At 44.9% G+C, this 19105-nt stretch overlaps 1 protein-coding gene across 1 annotated transcript; it reads left to right on the forward strand.

Annotated features, from left to right (window-relative positions):
• Positions 1-1032: 1032 nt before the first annotated feature.
• On the forward strand, positions 1033-18665 carry LOC146341812 (vomeronasal type-2 receptor 26-like). The gene is made up of 4 exons (XM_084807699.1): positions 1033-1308; positions 14933-15160; positions 16190-16316; positions 17687-18665. The coding sequence occupies exons 1-4, from the start codon at positions 1033-1035 to the stop codon at positions 18592-18594; spliced, it is 1539 nt and encodes a 512-aa protein (XP_084663825.1). The 3' UTR covers positions 18595-18665.
• Positions 18666-19105: the final 440 nt, after the last annotated feature.

Genomic DNA, 19105 nt, shown 5'->3' on the forward strand with positions numbered 1-19105 from the left:
GCTTCCTTGAAAGAACGAGCAAGGGTGGTTGGGCTCACTATTGGCTAGTGCTATCTCAGGCCTATTTTGAGGACTCCCACAATTCCCTAACTACCTTGGATAAGCAGACAGAATTTTCAAAGCAGATTGCCATGAAATTATTCTGGCTAGTCAACGCCAGTCCTTCTCACCATGGTTCAGTTTTTTCAAGAGAGGACAATATTTGCAAAAGTATTTCCAGGATTTAACTTTTGTGGCTCTCAGAAAGGCTTTTAAACCCCTTCATTTGTAAACCATGCTGACTGCTTATTTGGATGGGAAGTACAATGGGATTCCTTTGGCTGAGTGGACCTGCATTAATGGCTCTGGGAAAGTTGAGGATATAGTACATTATCTTCTTCATTGCCCCTTGTATAAGGAACCTAGTACCCACTTTTGGGGGGGACCTCCTGAAAAGTAGAGCTGGCAGATCTCCTGTGGAAATCATCTGAGAACTAATGGCAGACTATAACAAATTTATTACAATGAGGGTCACATCTTTTTCAGTAGCAGCTCAAAATATCTGCCATAACTTTTAAATGACATTTGCTGTGAATTGCCAAGGAAATCTTTTACTATAATATAGTTGCATGGTAGCTTGTATTTATAAAGGCCTTTGTGCTATGGACAACTAATAAAAAAACAAACCATACTCCCAGGTAGGTGTATATAGGATTGAAAACTTAAACAAATAATTGTGTATGTCCTTTATTAATTATAACCAAACTAACCCTTCCATACACACAAACACTGCCCAACGAAACCAGCTGAAGTCTGCAGCCCTGGCTTTTAGCTGTCAAATTACATCACACATCCTGCTCACCATATCCTCTTATGTATATCTTTAAAAAGTCAAACATTTATTTAATCAGATGGCATGTCTAGGTTGTAACAAGGGTTGTCTTCTAAACCAGATGCTGTTGGTGGGAAACAACTCTTTGGCAATTATTTTGCTCTGTGTAGAATTTGTTTGTAATACAACAAATGATTTTTGTTTGTTTTTTTGGTAGTATAATGGTGAACAACTACCAGCATGTCTTGGCTTTAATATATGCTGTGAAGGAGATCAATGAAACCCCCCAGATCTTACCTAATATCACACTGGGCTTCAGCATTTATGATAGATATGGTGCAAGTTGGACATATCATGCCACAATGGAACTTTTCTCCACTTTTCTCCCAAACTACAAGTGTGGCATTCAGAACAACCTGATCTCAGTCATCGGAGCTCTTTACTCTCAAACCTCCCTTGACATGGCAGATATCTTGGGCCTCTACAAAGTTCCACAGGTAGGATGGGTCAGTGTGGCATGGAACTTTAATTAAGTCATTCATGGTTTACTTGTCTTTTCAGATCTTTATGATAGGGAGATACAGAATCATATGGTTGGGATATATTTATATTTAATTTACATTTGTCAGTGACGTATATATAAAGCAGTCAGTTTGTTAAAACCTTTGCAGGGATTTCCTATATGAAGTTCTATATATATGCAAATCCTGAAGCAGTAAGTGTCATTTCAGAATTTAGATTACTGACAGCAAGACAGTTTCCATGGGTTAATGGTAGGGATGTTGTGGGTGCCTTAAACAGGGGGTGGAATCTGATGGACTTCCTCCCACTCAGCCCTCGACCCCCATTCATGGACCACACAGCACTCCGTGGACCCATCCGCAAGCACCACATGGTCTGCACGCGTCTAGCAACAAACCCGCTCCTTCCCCAAGCCACCATTTTGTGCAACAATCATGGCTTGGTCATTTCCAGAAAGTGAATGTTGTATAGATTGTGGCCAGAAAAGGTGTTCTACATGACATTACAGGTGCGAATACACTGTTCATGCCTATAATCTTGTGTAAATGGGAGCTTTGGGGCAATAATTGGCATAAAAGACTTTTTATGAAGAACAAAGAGCCATGACATTTATGCAAAATGGTGGCTCACTGAGGGGTCAGGCAGCTGTGCACCACTTGCTGGTCCCTACGAACCAGCAGCTTGTCCAGGAAGCCAAATAGGGGAGGGTAAGTGACAGCACTCCGGTGAGCGGTGAGCGGGGCAGGTGCAGGGTGATATGTCCATCCCTTTTTGCAAGCAACCATTACAATTTATACAACATATCAGCACACATGCAGTACATTTTGCAAATGTTTCTTTATTTCTCTTTCCCAACCTCCCATGCCATTTCCATTTCTACAGTTAACATACGGCTCTCCTCCCGAGATGGATGATCAAAGTGAAACCCTGTCCTTCTACCAAATGGTCCCAAATGAAGTTTACCAATACAAGGGGATTATTCAGCTACTTCTGTACTTCAGGTGGACTTGGGTTGGGATCCTTGTTAAAGAAAGCGATGGGGAAAGGTTTCTGCGGATGATGATTTCGATGTTTCCTCTCCATGACATCTGTGTTGCCTTCTTAGAAAGAATCAAGACTGTTTATCTCAGCAGCCTTGTTGATGATCTGAACTGGCTGACTGAAATATATCATGTCTGTATGAAGAGCAATGCCAATGCAGTGGTAGTCTATGAAAGCTATATTTTACATTTGAGGTTGTTGCTACATTTGCCCAAAATGGAAATGGTGTTGATGCAGCCTAAAGGTAAAGTGTGGATCATGATAGCCCAGATGGGGCTTGCATCATTCTTTTATCAAAGGAGTTGGGATATTCAAGATATGCATGGTGCTCTGTCCTTTGCCATCCACTCAAGTGAAGTACTGGGATTCAGAACTTTTCTTAAAGCTAGAAAACATTTCTTAGCAAAAGAAGATGGTTTTCTCAAGGACTTCTGGGAACAGGCATTTGACTGCGTATTTCCAAATCCATTTGATAATGAGAAAGCTGATGGCACCTGTACGGGGGAGGAGAAGCTGGAGAGTCTTCCTGGGATTTCCTTTGAAATGAGCATGACAGGCCATAGCTACAATATATATAATGCAGTTTATGCAGTAGCACATGCTTTACATGCCATTCAGTCAGGCCAACACAAACACAGAGCAACGATGACTGAATGGAGACCGAATCTCCAAGATCAACAGCCATGGCAGGTAAAGCCCTCAGCAGGCAAATATGGGACTATTTAACTAGATTGACTATATAAATGCTAAGTTGAGTTATGGGTCCATGTGTGTGTGTGTATATATATGTGTGTGTGTGTGTGTGTGTGTGTGTATATATATATATATATATATATATATATATATATATATATATTCTTTACCAACATTTCAGGACCTCACTTTCTCATACTTCTCCCTGTCTCCACCATCTACAAATATATTAATGTTTATGAAATGTCATGGAGCAACTATTCCCTGAATTCTTTCTGTATCTGAATTCTGGGATGCAAGAATAAGGAAGTGCATATGACAACCTGATGACATAAGGGTAGGACTAGGAGAGCATTTCCATCTCAGCTCTTTCTGGTGTCCATTGCACATCTGTCATTCCTAGGGATGGTGGAGAATTTCTCCACGAATCTCCGGGAGGCCGAATGCCAACTAGGGATGGGGGAGAATTTCTCGCCGAAACTTCGGGGGGCCGAGTGCCAATGTATTCGACCCCCCGAAGTAGTTTCAGGGAGAAATTCTCTGCCCCCCGTCCCCCCCCCGGGATGGGACTTACCTTTCCCGAATGTCGCTCCCAGTGGCGGGTCACAGCAGCGGTTCGGCAGGGCTTTAACAGGGGCGGGGGCGGCAGCCGGTCTTTCGATCGGCTGCCGCCGCCGCCATTCCAAGTAAAGTAAAAAAAAAAAAAACCACCCCCGTGATAGGCTACATGACGATTAACGTAGCCTATCATGGCTAGATTTGCAAAGTCAGCCGTGATAGGCTACGTAAATCGTCACGTAGCCTATCACGGGGGCATTTTGTTTGTTTTGTTACTTTTTATTTCGCGGCCGGGCGAGGTGAGGCGCCTCCTCCCTGGCCTGAATGTTTGCTGGGCGAGGCGGGAAGCCTCCCCCCCGGCCTGAATTTCGGCCGGGCGAGGCGGGAAGCCTCCCCCCCCGGCCTGAACTTCGGGGGGAGCAGCGAAGCGCCTCCCCCCCACCGCGAAGCAAGCTGCGAGGCCAGGTAAGTGACTTTCGGTCACTCCTAATGCCAACGCATTCGGCCCCCTGAAATTGGTGGTGAAATTCTCCGCCCCCCGCCCCCCCCCCGGGATGGGGCTTACCTCCTTCGAATGTCCCTCTCAGCGGCGGGTCCTGGCAGCATTTTGGCGGCATTTCAGCGGCATTTCGGTGGGGGCGGGGGCGGCGGCCTGTCTTCCAACCGGCTGCCGCCACCAACATTACAAAGTAAAAAACAAACAAACCACACACGTGATAGGCTACGTAACGATTTACGTAGCCTATCATGGCTAGATTTTCAAAGTCAGCCATGATAGGCTACGTAAATCTTTACGTAACCTAACACGGGTGACTTTGAAAAAAAAAAGCACGTAGGCAAATGGCAGCGCCCATGGGTGCCGCCATTTGCATTCCTTATTTGGGCAGGGGTAGTCTACATAAAGATTTACGTAGACTACAGCGAAAATAAGGGCAACGATATTTGCGTGGCCTTTATTTTCGCCGTTGTCTACGTAAATCTTTACGTAGACTACCCCTGCCCAAACAAGGAATGCAAATGGCGGCGCCCATGGGTGCCGCCATTTGCATACGCGCTTTTTTCCCCCCCAAAGTCACCCGTGATAGGCTACGTAAAGATTTACGTAGCCTATCATGGCTGACTTTGAAAATCTAGCCGTGATAGGCTACGTAAATCGTTATGTAGCCTATCACGTGTTTTTTTTTTAAATTTACTTTTTTTATTTCACGGCCGGGGAGACGGGGCGCTCCCCCCCATCCTGAATTTTGGCAGTGAGGAATGGGGCGCCTCCCCCCCGGCCTGAATTTCAGCCGGGAGGGGCAGGGCGCCTCCCCCCCACCAAGTACTTCAGGGGGAGAACTGAAGCACCTCCCCCCAGCACGAAGGAAGCTGCGGGACCAGGTAAGGGACTTTCGTCCATCCTTACCCATAGAACCCTGACTGATTGTTCTAAAATCCAGTAAATAAAAGTTAATCTGAGAAGAAACTAGGCCTTTGTACAAAAATGGAAAGCAAATTAACAGCAGCCTGCACAGAGTTGAAAACAACAACCCAATAACGTTTCTGTTTTGCACTTTGGTGATTTCAATATGCTAAGCTAAATCATTTAAGTCCAGGCCATTGCTCCATTTAGCCGAGGGCTATCTAGTTTGGCAGTGGCTGTCTGGGAAGGAGGTAGAGAGAGGACTTTCCCTGCTATCTGAGAACTATTTTGTTTGGAGAGGTGACCTGGGACTTTTGCCATGCAAAGCACATGATCCATCACCAAGACATGGTTCCTACTCCAATTGCCTGACCACTCAAGGAACAATGCCAGCGTCTTGAAATTGTCATTTCAAGTGAGATGACCAGCAAAGGAATTCTGGAGGCTTGGGGAATGGCTGGTGGGCATCCATACCAATAACACAATTTGAATCCAGAATCCACATATTGGCTGGGTTTAGACGTAACACAAAGCCATGGTGGGTAAGCGGCCTGAGCTGCCCATGATGGGCTAGTGTGTTGTGTGTGTGTGTGATTTTTCCCACCCATGATGGGTTAATTGCCCCAATTATGCCACCTTCAGAACCCACACTCTGCAGTAAGTGTTATTTTACCTATAGTGGGTTGGTGGGTTGTCTGTCGTGCCAGTGTGGGTTACAGAGATTGCCTACAGAGCTGCTTAGCAAGAGCAGCCAAAAATGCTGCTGCCTCTCTGCTCCCCCCTCAAGTGATCTCTATTCCCACTGCAAAGCAAGCTGGGATACCTGCCCAGCTGGGCAGGAGGAGGAGCAGCAGGGGTGAGGGGAGTGAAATAAACTATTCTGTGTAGCTTGTTTGCCTGATTGTCTGATGGGGGCACAGTAGGTTGTTTGCATAGCCACCTACTCAGAGTAACTTGCCACCCACCATGAGCGTGATGTGTGAACAGCCCCATTTATGTTCAAATACAACTGTTCCTGAAGTAGATCATTTTTCACTTTCATCACATCCATTTCTTCTGAATGAGAGTTTCTATCAAAATTACATCTAAACTTCTATTAATATTTGTGTGTGTGCATGTGTGTGTGTGTACAACCCAACTTGACAGGTAAGGGTAAGGAATAGATGTCTTCATTTCTTGGTTTTTCACATCTCTAAAAGCATTGTTGCTGTTGTTGTTGTTGTTGTTGTTGTTGTTGTATTTTTAGTATTTATTACATTCATGGGGTTCCAATGTGGTCTCCCATCCTGACCCTGACAAGACCTGCTTAGTTTCAGCAAGGTGGCCACATCACATGCCCTGATGGGATAGGCCATGAAGAGGAGGGGCCATTGCTCAGTAGTAATGCACATGCTTTGCTAGGTCCTAGGTCTGGAACTTGGCATCTCCAGGTGGCACTGGAATAATTCCTGCCTGAAACCCTGGAGAGGTGCTGCCAGTCAATGTTGACATTACTGGTCTAGATGAACCACTGGTCTAACTTAGTGTTAGGCAATTTCCTATGTGCAATGTATTGTGGGGGCTTCTCCTCCTTTCCTGTGTAAAGGTGTATGCTTTTCATTAATATAGGGCTACAAAAATACAGTACAGCTGGTTAATATTTCCCCTTAGTGCAGAATGAAAAAAAAAAGACCTGGGAAAGACATGTAATTACATCATAACTGTATGCAAACTTAGTCAAATTATAAGACATATGTAAGTAGTGCATTTAGAGAAGAGTTGTTCTCAATAATATTGCAGGACAAGTTGGTTACCTGCAAATTTATTTGTTTGTTTGTTTGCTTGTTTGTTTTTTAAAAAGTCTTAGTTGCCTTTCAGGGCAGAACAGAAGCCCTCCCAAGGTGGCTCACCGCAATGAAATACACAGAAACAGTTAAAATATTAAAAGTGAAAAAACAGAAGGGCAATAAAATAGCAATAAAAGCAACAATAAAAGCTGTCAATAAAGCCAACAACAAGAGCAAACACAGCAAGAACAACAAGCATATCAAGAGAAGGCCATGGTAAAATAATATGTTTTCAATGCCTTCTTAAAAGCCTGGCTCAGTATAAGCATTATGTGATCATATCACTTCACTCCCACCAATACTGGGGCAGACGCATTCTGCACCAGCTGAAGTTTCTGAACCATCTCCAAAGACAGCCCCATGTTCAGCACATTGCTGTAGTCCAGCCTGGACATCACTAGTATGTGGATAACTGAGGCAAGGCTGTCCCCTCGAGATAGGGCTGCAGCTGGGGTACCAGCCTAAGTTGGTAAAAAAAAAATGCACTCATGGACACTGCAGCCACCTGGGCTTCCCTGGTTAGCTCAGAGTCCAGGAGGACTCTCAGACTATGCACTTGGTCTTCACCAGACTGCCTCTCCGGGAGACCAAGGGTGCTGAGTGCATGTACTGGAGGTTGGGCCCGAAGGGCAGTCTGGGGATTCTGCTCATGTACCGTCCACCCCGCTGCACGACTGACTCCCTGGCCGAGGTGCTTGAGGTGGTCTCTGATGTGCGTGTACAGTCCCCTAACTTAATGGTGTTGGGGGACTTCAACGTACATTCGGAGGCCATCCTCACAGGAGCACCTCGGGACTTCATGGAGACCATGGCCTCCTGGGAGCTGCACCATATTCTAACTGGGCCCACCCATGTAGCCGGTCATGCACTAGACTTTGTGTTTGTTTCTAGAGAAGTGGGGAGTGATCTGGAAGTCGGGGGTATATCCACCACCCCCTTGTCATGGTCAGATCACTATCTGGTGATGTTGGACTTCTCGGTTCCACAACCCCTCCGCAGGGGTGGAGGACTCATTAAAATGGTCCGCTCCAGGCATCTTATGGATCCAAATGGATTCCTGAATGCGGTTGGGGATTCTCTGGGGCATGCCAACGGCCACTCGGTCGAGACCCTGGTGGGCGGCTGGAATGCCGCAATCACTGGGGCATTAGATCAGGTGGCTCTGAAACGCCCTCTCCCCCTGAACAGGGCTCGGACTGCACCATGGTTCAATCCACGGTTACGAGCTCTGAAACAGGAGGTGAGACGGCTAGAGCGCCGGTGGCGGAAGTCTCGCTCCAAAGACGATCAGACATGGGCTAGAGCTATATCTTCAGCCTATCACGTGGTGGTGAAGGCAGCAAAAAAGGAATATTATGCTGCCTCCATCGCATCTGCAGAGTGCTGTCCCAGGAGGCTGTTCCAAGTGGTCCGGAGCCTGGTCGGTCCTGTGGCTCCGGAACCACTGGAGCATTCTAAGGCCTCCTGTGAGGCCTTGGCAAGGCACTTTGCACATAAAATTGATCAGATTAGGTGTGTTACTCTGCACGCTGTGGATACAGTTAGTGAGGAAGAGGCGGCCTGTGGCAAACCGGTTTTGTGGGATCGGTTCAAGCTTCTTCCTCCTGATGAAGTGGACAAGGTGCTTTCATCGGTACGGCCGACCACCTGCTTACTTGATCCTTGCCCATCTTGGCTCATTATGAGCTGCAGAGAGAGACTGGGTGAGGGGATCAAGGCGGTGGTGAATGCCTCCCTTGAGGAGGGAGTGATGCCATCAGCCCTCAAGGAGGCAGTGATAAGACTGCTCTTAAAGAAGCCCTCCTTGGATCCTCAAGTTTTGAACAACTTTCGCCCAGTCTCAAATCTGCCATTTTTGGGCAAGGTGATTGAGCGGGTGGTGGCGGTGCAGTTGAAGGCACACTTGGAAGAAAGTGATTATCTAGACCCATTTCAGTCAGGCTTCAGGCCTGGGCATGGGACAGAAACGGCCTTGGTCGCCTTGGTAGATGATATGAGGAGGGCTCTGGATAGGGGTGAATGCTCCTTCCTTGTTCTCCTCGACCTCTCAGCAGCTTTCGATACCGTTGACTACGGTATCCTCCTGGACCACCTGGAGGGGTTGGGCATTGGGGACACCGTATTGCGGTGGTTCCGGTCCTTCCTTCTGGCAGGTACCAGAGGGTAGCACTGGGAGAGGAGGTTTCGGACCCATGGCCACTTACTTGTGGGGTGCCACAGGGTTCCATCCTCTCCCTGATGCTATTTAACATCTATGTGAAGCCGCTGGGGGCTATCATCAGGAGGTTTGGGGTGCAGTGTCATCAATATGTGGATGACACGCAGCTCTACCTCTCGTTTAAATCTTCACCAAGGTTGGCCATAGAATCCCTGTCCAAATGTCTGGAGATGGTGAGTGGCTGGATGGGGAGGAATAGGCTGAATCTGAACCCTGACAAGACCGAGGTACTTTTGGTGGGAGATAAGAGGAGGCTGGGGGATGTTGACCTGGTGTTGAATGGGGTACGGCTACCCTTGAAACACCAGGTCTGCAGCCTGGGGGTCATTTTGGACTCCCAGCTGTCCATGGAGGCTCAGGTGTCAGCTGTGAGCCGGACAGCGCTGTATCAACTCCATCTGATACGGCGGCTGCGCCCCTTCCTTCCCGACCATCTGCTCCCATCGGTAGTACATGCCCTGGTCTCCTCTTGTTTAGACTACTGTAATGTGCTCTACGTGGGGTTACACTTCAAGACGGTTTGGAAACTGCAGCTGGTACAGAACGCGGCGGCTCACCTGATTAAAGGCAGCCGCCGGCGAGATCACATCACTCCAGTGCTGAAGGAGTTGCACTGGTTACCAGTTGTTTTCCGGGCCAAATTCAAGGTGTTGGTTTTGACCTTTAAAACCCTATATGGTTCCGGCCCAGCCTATCTTAAGGAGCGCCTCCAGCAGCACCAGACAGGCCGCTTAACAAGATCAGCCTCGGATGGCCTTCTCTCTGTCCCATCAGCCAGGACAGCTAGACTGGTGGGGACGAGGGAGAGGGCCTTTTCTGTGGTGGCCCCCACTCTGTGGAACTCCCTCCCTAGGGAACTCCATCATGCCCCCTCTTTAATGAGCTTCCGTCGTGCATTAAAAACACTGTTGTTCAGGCAGGCATTTGGGGTGGGTTAGGGTGTTTTAGAAAATGTTTTTATTGTAGAATTTTATTGTTTTAAACTGTTTTTATTGTATGTTGTACATTGCCCAGAGTGGCTGGGTGACCAGCCAGATGGGCGATTAATAAATTTAATAATAATAATAATAATAATAATAATAATAATAATAATAATAATTCAGGGGGACTGCAACCTCCACTAAGACCAGTTGTGAACTTCCATCTGAAGTAGTTGGTTTCCTAATCCGCACTACCTCCATCTTGTCTGAATTAAGCTTCAGCTTGTTCACCCTCATCCATCCCAAAACAGCCTCCAGACACTGGTCCAAAGGTTCCACAGCTTCCCTGGGGTGTGCAGATGAAAATGAGAGGTAGAGCTGAGTATCAGGCTCATATTGATGACATTTCAACCCAGATATCCTGATGACTTCCTCCACCAGTTTCATGTAGAAGTTAAAAAGCATGGCTGACAAGATAGATCCTTGTGGCACCCCACAGCCTAACAGCCATGGGGTAGAACAGAAGACCCCCATCACCACCTTCTGAGAGCACTCCCCCAGAAGGGACCAGAACCACTTTGAAACTGTGCCTCCCAAGCCCAATCCAGATAAATGATCCAGAAGGACACCATGGTTGATGGTATCAAAAGCTGCGGAGAGGACCAAAGGAACCAGCAGGGTTGCACTCCCCCCATCCATTGCACAGTTCAAAGAGAAAAATAAATTCTAGTGAAAGGTTTAACTACCCTAACTGCATTTAATGAAACATTCAAAGTGTTACATCTTTTATCTTTACAAAACATCCTTAAATACAATGTTCTTGGTGCAAACTCCAGGGTGGCCACTGTAACCTCCATGTTTTCATCCACTGATGGCTTGAGTCTTGAGGTTTGCCAATGAGCACACATGATTCATGGCAATGTACACTTGCCCATGGCAGAAGATAGGTGAGGTTTGACCATTGCCAACTTGGTTTGCCTGGCTGCAACATGCAGCATGCCAGGGCCCTATCCAGCCTCATCATGAAAGAGCAACAAAGGGTGACCAAAGGGTCGCCATGACTCTCCATGTAGGAGACCTTGTAGCACTGCTCACCATTAGGGTATACAATCAGACAATGATCAGTGACAATGTTGCACACGACTCTGTGGACCCGCCAGTTGGCTTCGTGGAATCGGTGCGGGGTGGAGCCAGCTGGAGAGGATTCTGAGGGAAGGGACAGATCGCCTCCGAACCCCAGGGTGGATTCCTCCCCGGAACAGTAGGTAGGGAATCCGCCCATCCCTACACATTACTGTGTGTGTGCCAAAATGTGCGTTTTTCAGAAAATGCACATTTTTGCACATACACAAATATACACATTGGCAAAAATGCGCATTTTCATGCGTTCACAACTTTGTTCATTTTTGCAATCTCCATTTTCTTTCTCCAAAAATGGCAACCGCAAACCTCGATGAGGGCAATGGGGTGTGTGCAGGCCATTCACTGAGTGCAGGCAGGGGGCAAGTAGGGGCAGGGCCTCGGCAAGCGGGGCTCAGGGGCGTGTTCAGAAGCGGTCTGCCAGATTCCTGGGCTGAATCGGTTGCCTGCACCATCCCTATGTAGGCTTTTGGAGGCAGGCATGGCAGCATCCTGGTGCAGGTGCAAAGCTTCTTCTCTTGGGGCAGGAGGGGTAGAATGAGCATGGTGGCATGAGGCATGCTGAGACTTGTGGATTGCCTGCTGGTTACTGTTACCAGTAAGCGTTTGACCTCTAGGCATGTTAGTACTGTATGGACTATATGAATGTTATTTTGTTTACTTTAACAGCTAGAGACTTCCTTTCTGAGCCATGACTAAACCTTGACTGGGCTGCTTTTAAGTGTACGTTTCTGTTAATCCCTTCTTTACAGGTTGTATGCTACTAATATATCATTGTACTTTAGACTGCACCTGTGTTTATAAAGGTGTACAGAGAATTTTTGATGTTCATATTTCATTTTGCTCCAATTTGCAAGTAATTATGTTTGTTTAATTTGTACTTGACATTTATTGATATTAAAAATAAAACTGAAAGTACATTATTATAGAAAATAATAATGTTCTCAAATAAACAGTTCTCAAATAAATAAAAAAGCTTTATGGATATTAACTCCCAACTTTGAATTATAATGAAAACTGTTGTTATTCATGGAAGCTGCATGTCAAGAACATTCCAAAGAAGTCTTTTTCATGAGATGTCAGATGTGGTCTGTGGGAAGGCAGTCAAAAAGGGATGACCAACTAACCCCTGACTTTGAATTTTATATATATATATATATATATATATATATACACATACATACATATATATATATATATATATATATATATATATATGAATATATGATTAGTTCATTTCATTGGCCACTGAGAAAAAACTCTTGGCCACTAAGTAAGAAGTCCTTCTTTTTTAAGGAATTAGGTAAGGCAATGCATATAAAAGACTCCTAACAATTACACATTTAAGTGGTAAGTAACTCTCTTCCTAAACTCCCATCATAATCTGGATCTCCCTAATAACATTACTTTCAGTGGGGGATGAAACAGTAAACATGAGAAAAAGGCTCTAGAACTTGGAGAGGAACACACTTCATTTCAAGATATGAGGAATGAAACAGCAGCTCACCAAAATTGTGTTGTTGTTGTTGTTGTTGTTGTTGTTAAATGTATGTCTGCTTTTTAAAAAAAAAAACAAACTGTTTTGGGGGTCTGAGACGTTCAAGGAAGGTACACTCTCTGAATGGAAATCTTGTGCAATTCCATGGGCAATGTAGTTCCTTGTTGGGGCCCAGTGGGCTCTACAGTTTGGAGTAGGCTTCATTTGTGGGCTAAGTTCCCCTGTCACGTAGATCATTAGGAGATGTGTTATTGCAGCCCCACCCTTGTTTTTATGCTGATGCCCAGGCTAGGGCCCTTTTCTAGGGATATCAACTTTAAATTCCACAGTTCATTGTCCATAGTATATTGCCTGTAACCCTTCATGTTTGTGACTTCCCTCCATCTGGGCTGTGATAAATACTTCTCACCAGGAGTTTAGTCTGTTTCATCTGAATAGTCTGTTTGATCTGTGAAGCATTAAGAACCTGCCATGGAAGGGATTTGTATAGTTTTCAAAGACCCTGAATTTTTCTTCATGGTGGATTATTTATCTTCGATAGCCCAGAGTGCCTGCTGCCTTGGATTGATCTTGACTCTTGGATTTTTCTGTGCCTTGACCCACGTAGCATGGAGATGTCAAAGCGGAAACTATGGTTGTACCTCTCTCTCTCTCTCTCTCTCTCTCTCTCTCTCTCTCTGTGGCTGTGTGTGTGTGTGTGTAGTGTTACTTTGGACATACTCTTGAACTTATGTGATGACTCTTGGATTTAATAGGCCTTGACCCATGTAGCATGGAGATACCAACCAAGGTCTCAAGTTTGGACTAATTATCTGCATGTGTGGATTAACCTAGGTTTCATTCTAGAACCATTGTCTTAGGTTGCCTGGGTTGGTTTACACCAGGAATCATTCAAGCCCTTTGCCCTGTATTCTGAGCCATAGAGATTGCAATGGGGACACCAAGATGTACAGTTATAGTTATTAACTTTAGATAGATCTTTGAATTAAACATTGAGCCTCTACCTATTTGCCTTCAGCTATATGATTTCGGGAAAGCTGCATCCATTAAGCGTTTGCAGTGAGTTGGGGAGGGGAAATGCACTGGTGTTCAGGTCAGATACCACTTGCTGGCCCCCACTGGCTCACTGCCCCTGTTAACTGCACCACATGCTGAGCTGGGTAGCCTGCAAGCATCTGGTGAGCAGTGCACGGCTGCCCGCTTTCTCACCAAACAGCCGTTTTGCAGAAAAATTGCAATTCGTCCTTGTTCATAAACATCCATCACAAATGGCAGCCGTAAAGCAGTCATTTACACAAAATTACAGGCGTAAATGGTCCATTTACACCTGTACCTTGCACAATTGACCCCTTTACGGCTGCCATTGTTGCAGATGGATGTTTAGAACAAGGATGAGCTGCCATTTCTGCACAAAACGGTGGCTCATTGAGGAAGTGGGCCGCCGCGCCCTTGCCCAGCTCAGCGCGTGATGAGCCGGGCAAGCAAAGGGATTTGCGGACTGGTGTTCAGTGAGTCAAGCTGGCGATTTCTTGCCAGGCTTTGAGCCCCAGTTCGACAACCATGACATCCATAGCTGTGAGAGCGAAGAAGCTCATCCATGAAACCTGATTTGCTACCAACTGAAGTTCTCATTGTTTCTGGTGTTTTGTGTTACCTAGCCAGGATTTGTTGCATGAAAAGGTGGGCACAAGACATACTGTCACAACTGCAATATTAGTGTCCATCCTGTCCATTCATTCACACTTAATTCAATATGGGGAACAATGATTTAAAACAATTCCATCCCATCCCATCATGACCCCCATTTTAACCCGTTTCTTTAACTCTTAAATGGGGGGGGGGAGCGAACAGTAACCAGGGATGCCTAATCCTCCCCTCTGGCTGCACTGTGGTCCCAATCCAAATTTGGGTCATGCACACGTACATTAGAGTAAAAAGAAAGAGATGAGTCAGCTGCACACTGTGTGCTTAATGTAATGTTCAGTTGGTATACCTGATCTTTTTGTTCTTTGCTATTTTAAACTCTGTGTTTTATGTTTATATTGGGGAAGTATTTTTTTATTCATTGTAGCATTGTGGACCATCCTGGAATCAAATTTTGATGAAGGATGGCATGTACATCCATTCATTTCATTAAACTAAACATTAGCAGGTGTGGGAGAGACCAACACATAAGACCTTCAGGAGTTGCTGCCATTTATGTAAGAGGTACTGGGCTACATGGTCTCACTCAGGTTAAGATGGTTAAATACATTATCCATGGTATCTATTTGCAAACCTTTGTGTTTTCCTTTGATACCCAGCTCCACCCCTTTCTGAAAAGAGTAGTGTTTAACAACAGTGCTGGGGATGAAATTTCTTTTGACCAGCATGGGAAATTGGTAGCTGAGTTTGATATCACAAACTGGGTCACATTCCCAAACCAATCCTTTCATCAAGTGAAAGTTGGAAAGCTGGATCCCCAGGTGTTTGCAGACAAGATGTTGACCATTAATGATAATGCCATCACATGGCATGGCGGCTTTAATCAGGTAGGATTCTGACTGCAGGTAATTGGGGGATCATTCCAATTTCAAATGAATTTCTGGTTTGATGTCCAAAGTGAGATTCCATTGAAAGTGCTAAGCACTTTGACATGCTGAATTCCATATTTTTGGTATTATATATAACATTGGAAGGGAGACATAGGAGAGGGAGAAAGGTTATCAAATAAGTTGTAAATAATTATTGAAGAATTGATCAATGAACCAATGTTAGCAACATCCTGACAGTATAGCCTGAAAATATAAACAGCTGGGAAACCTATATCCTTTTTTTCTGCCGCAGCCTGCATTAAGTTACCAGTCTGACCACCAAGACTCTAACTGACTCTGATGCAAGCAAGTGGGAAAGCAAGATAGCAATTTAAAATCTCACAAAGCAGGGATAGCTGAGCCATTATACAATATGCCCCTCAGCATCCAGCAGGATGTTGATGTGAATCCAAAAAATCCTATGGAAATATAAAGGTACATTATTGTTAGTCACAGTACAGTCTGATATATATATATATATTTCAAAGAAAGCCCACAGTGTTCAATGGCACTGATTCTTGGAGTTTGCAAATGAATTTACCCCAGAGTATATCTGATTGAGAGCCACTATGGTGTATCGGTTAGATTGTTCAACTGGGACTCTGGGGACCAGGTTCTAGTCTTGACTTGGTCATGAAGCCCACTGGTGACTGGACTAGTCACTGTCTTTCGGACTAATCTGCCTCACTGGGTGTGTGGTGAGGATAAAATGGAGAGGAGGAGGACAATGTAAGCATCCCTGGGTTCCTTGCAAGAGGAAAGGAAGGTGGGATATCAATGTAATAAATAAATAGGGCTTATTTCTGAGCAGAGACGTATATGTCAAGTTTCATTATAAATGTAGAATTATTTGCTGGAGAGCTGCATTACTTCATGATTTGCAGTGTCAGCAGCCAATTTTCTTAACTGTTTATCCACCATTTCTACAATTTTCCATACATATGTTCTCAATGCTCATAGTCTATTTATTTTCTGTTTATGAACTAGGCATTGCCTCTGTCTGTCTGTACGGAAAGCTGCCACCCTGGTTACTTCAGGCAAAAGCAGGAAGGGAAGCAGATTTGCTGTTATGATTGCCTCCCATGTCCCAAAGGAAAAATGTCAAGCCAGAATGGTAAGAGCTGTAATGTGCAGAATTACCTTATGAACCTGAGGAAGATGCATGCTAGATCTGTGTAGCCATCCAAGTGGAAGACAGACTACAGGGTTTGTATGCAGGATCCAGATTTTGCCCCCACCCCACCCCAAAGAATGACCCTATCTGTAGCACTTTAGATTTTTCAGTGGTGATGAATAGCATCTGTCCACAGACTTAGATGAACAAAACTCGAGATTACACAAGTACAGTCTGTCTAAAACTGCCATCTATTAATATCAAGATCTAGGCAGATGGGTCAGGGTGAAACTGTATTTTGGAAACATGGGACAGGGATAAAAGTTATCAAATAACTTGTAAACAATTATTTCAACAATAACTCCTTAAATAATAAACAGGCATTAGTGACATCGTGACAGAATATCCTGAGCATATAAACATCTGAGGAACCTAGAATGCCATTTCCTTCTTTTCTCCATTTAAGTTAACAAACTCTGTGTGAGTCTAAGGCAGGAAGCCTGCAGCCCTCAAAATACTGTTAGCTGGGTTGGTCTCCCCCTTGGCTTGATGTTCTTCTGGGAAGCAAGGGATGCAGAATCCCAGTAGGGATGCAGAAATCCAGTTGTATGCATAGACACACACACACACACACACACACACGCATGTACGTGTGTGTGTGTGTGTGTGTATACACACACACAAATCAGGACTACTATCTAGAAGTAACAAAAACAATAAAAACAATAAAATAAAAAATAATAATAGTAGACAATCCCTATCTATTTCAGATATGGATCCCCCCCCCCCCCGGTCTGGGTTCTCCAGGCAACCCACCCAGCCCCTGCTGCCACTCACACACTTCCAGACCTGTGCTTGAGCCCCACACCCACTCACCAAGCTTCCCACAGTTACCCAGGCCCCGTCCTACTGCCTGGCGATTGACATGTTGCCGTGTTGCATACATGGTCTATTTATGCCTGTAATTTTGCATATGTGGGGGATTCATGGCACCATTTTACATATAAGTCTATGTGTGCATTTTTGCGATTGCCATTTTTTTTTTTGCAACATGGTGATTGTGCACAGGGGGATGGAGCCCACGTAAGCGTTGGTGGCTCGGTAAGTGCAGGGGGGGCGTCAGGTAGTGGCAGGGGATTGGTGAGAAAGGTTTGAGGGGTGCAGGCTGTCCGCTGGACTCCCAGACTGAAAAAGGCACCCACACCATCCCTATAGACAACAGGACTTAAAGTTGAGATTCGAAACCCATTCGGATTGTACTGCCTTCATAATCCCCTAAAATCATTCAAGTGTTCAGTATTGGGCAATCTGTATGAGAAGAAAAATAAAAACAAGCTTGGGAAACTGAAAATAACTCTTTTCATTTTCAGATATGGATGACTGTGATCAATGTCCAGAAGATCAATATCCAAACAAAGACCAGGATTCATGTGTTTCCAAAATAGCAACCTTCCTGTCCTATGAAGAACCGTTGGGGATCAGTTTAGCTGTTTTGGCTCTTTCCTTTTCTTTCTTCACAGTTCTGGTGCTAGGAACATTTTTGAAACACCACAACACTCCCATTGTCAAAGCCAACAACCGGGACCTCACCTACACTCTTCTCATCTCCCTCCTGCTATGTTTCCTTTGCACATTTCTCTTCATCGTTCCACCAGGAAAGATAATATGCCTTCTCCAACAAATTAGTTTTGGCATCATCTTCTCAGTGGCTGTGTCTTGTGTGCTGGCAAAAACCGTCACTGTGGTTCTGGCTTTCATGGCCACAAGGCCAGGCTCCAAGGTCAGGAAATGGGTGGGGAAAAGACTGGCCAACTCCATTGTTCTTTCCTGCTCCTTTATTCAAGCATGTCTTTGCATTGTATGGCTGGCCATCTCTCCCCCATTCCCAGATGCCAACATGCATTCAGTGGTTGGAGAAATTGTACTGGGATGTAATGAAGGGTCTGCCAATATGTTTTACTGTGTCCTGGGCTATATGGGCTTTCTGGCCATTGTCAGTTTCACTGTGGCTTTCTTTGCCAGGAAGTTGCCTGATAGCTTCAACGAAGCCAAGTTTATCACGTTCAGCATGTTGGTCTTTTGCAGTGTTTGGTTATCCTTTGTTCCCACCTACCTCAGCTCCAAGGGGAAAGACATGGTAGCTGTGGAGATTTTTTCCATCTTAGCTTCTACTGCTGGTTTGCTTGGTTGCATATTTTCCCCAAAATGTTACCTCATTGTCCTAAGACCGCAGTTAAACACCAGAGAAGAGTTAATGAGGGGGAAAATCACTGAATAAACAAATTTGGGGTAAGGTTGAGGATTGCCTTCATAAAATTTGCCTATTATTTTTCAATAAATGAATGAATGAATAATCCCCTTTTCATCATTTCTCATTTTAACATCTTGTTCACATTTTCAATATCTTAAACACTTTTTCTGATTAAAGTTCAGGTTTGGGGTTCTTTGGGTGTAGTTGTACTGAAGGAAATTCTCAGAAAATTCTGGTTTACAACATTTGAAAATATGTTATCTGTGTTACCACTGTCCATCTAGTACAGTTCTGTCCTATCCTATTGGCACAGTCCAAGGTCTCAGACAGGGGTCTGACCTGTAATATACTTCTGTATCCTTTTCACTGGAGACATTGCAAATTGAATCTGGGAAACTCAGTATGTGTTTTCCTTCTGAACTTTCCCAAATTAGTGCTGGGATGAGCAATTTTAGTTCGAAGTACCAAATGCAGTTTCAAAGGAAATGACACAGGGCCACTTCATTATTAGCAGAATGTGCATCATAGAGCATTGTAT

This window comes from Heloderma suspectum, chromosome 6 (genome assembly GCF_057233095.1).
Source record: "Heloderma suspectum isolate Gila_16-S chromosome 6, 16-S_ref, whole genome shotgun sequence".
NCBI classification, from domain to species: Eukaryota; Metazoa; Chordata; class Lepidosauria; order Squamata; family Helodermatidae; genus Heloderma; species Heloderma suspectum.

Bases quoted from the DNA above. Each gene is read 5' to 3' on its own strand.
- LOC146341812 (XM_084807699.1), top strand. From the start codon at position 1,033: ATGGTGAACAACTACCAGCATGTCTTGGCTTTAATATATGCTGTGAAG. The intron at 1,309-14,932 runs GTAGGATGGGTC...TTTGATACCCAG, and splicing joins GCCTCTACAAAGTTCCACAG to CTCCACCCCTTTCTGAAAAG. The intron at 16,317-17,686 runs GTAAGAGCTGTA...TTTCATTTTCAG, and splicing joins AAAAATGTCAAGCCAGAATG to ATATGGATGACTGTGATCAA.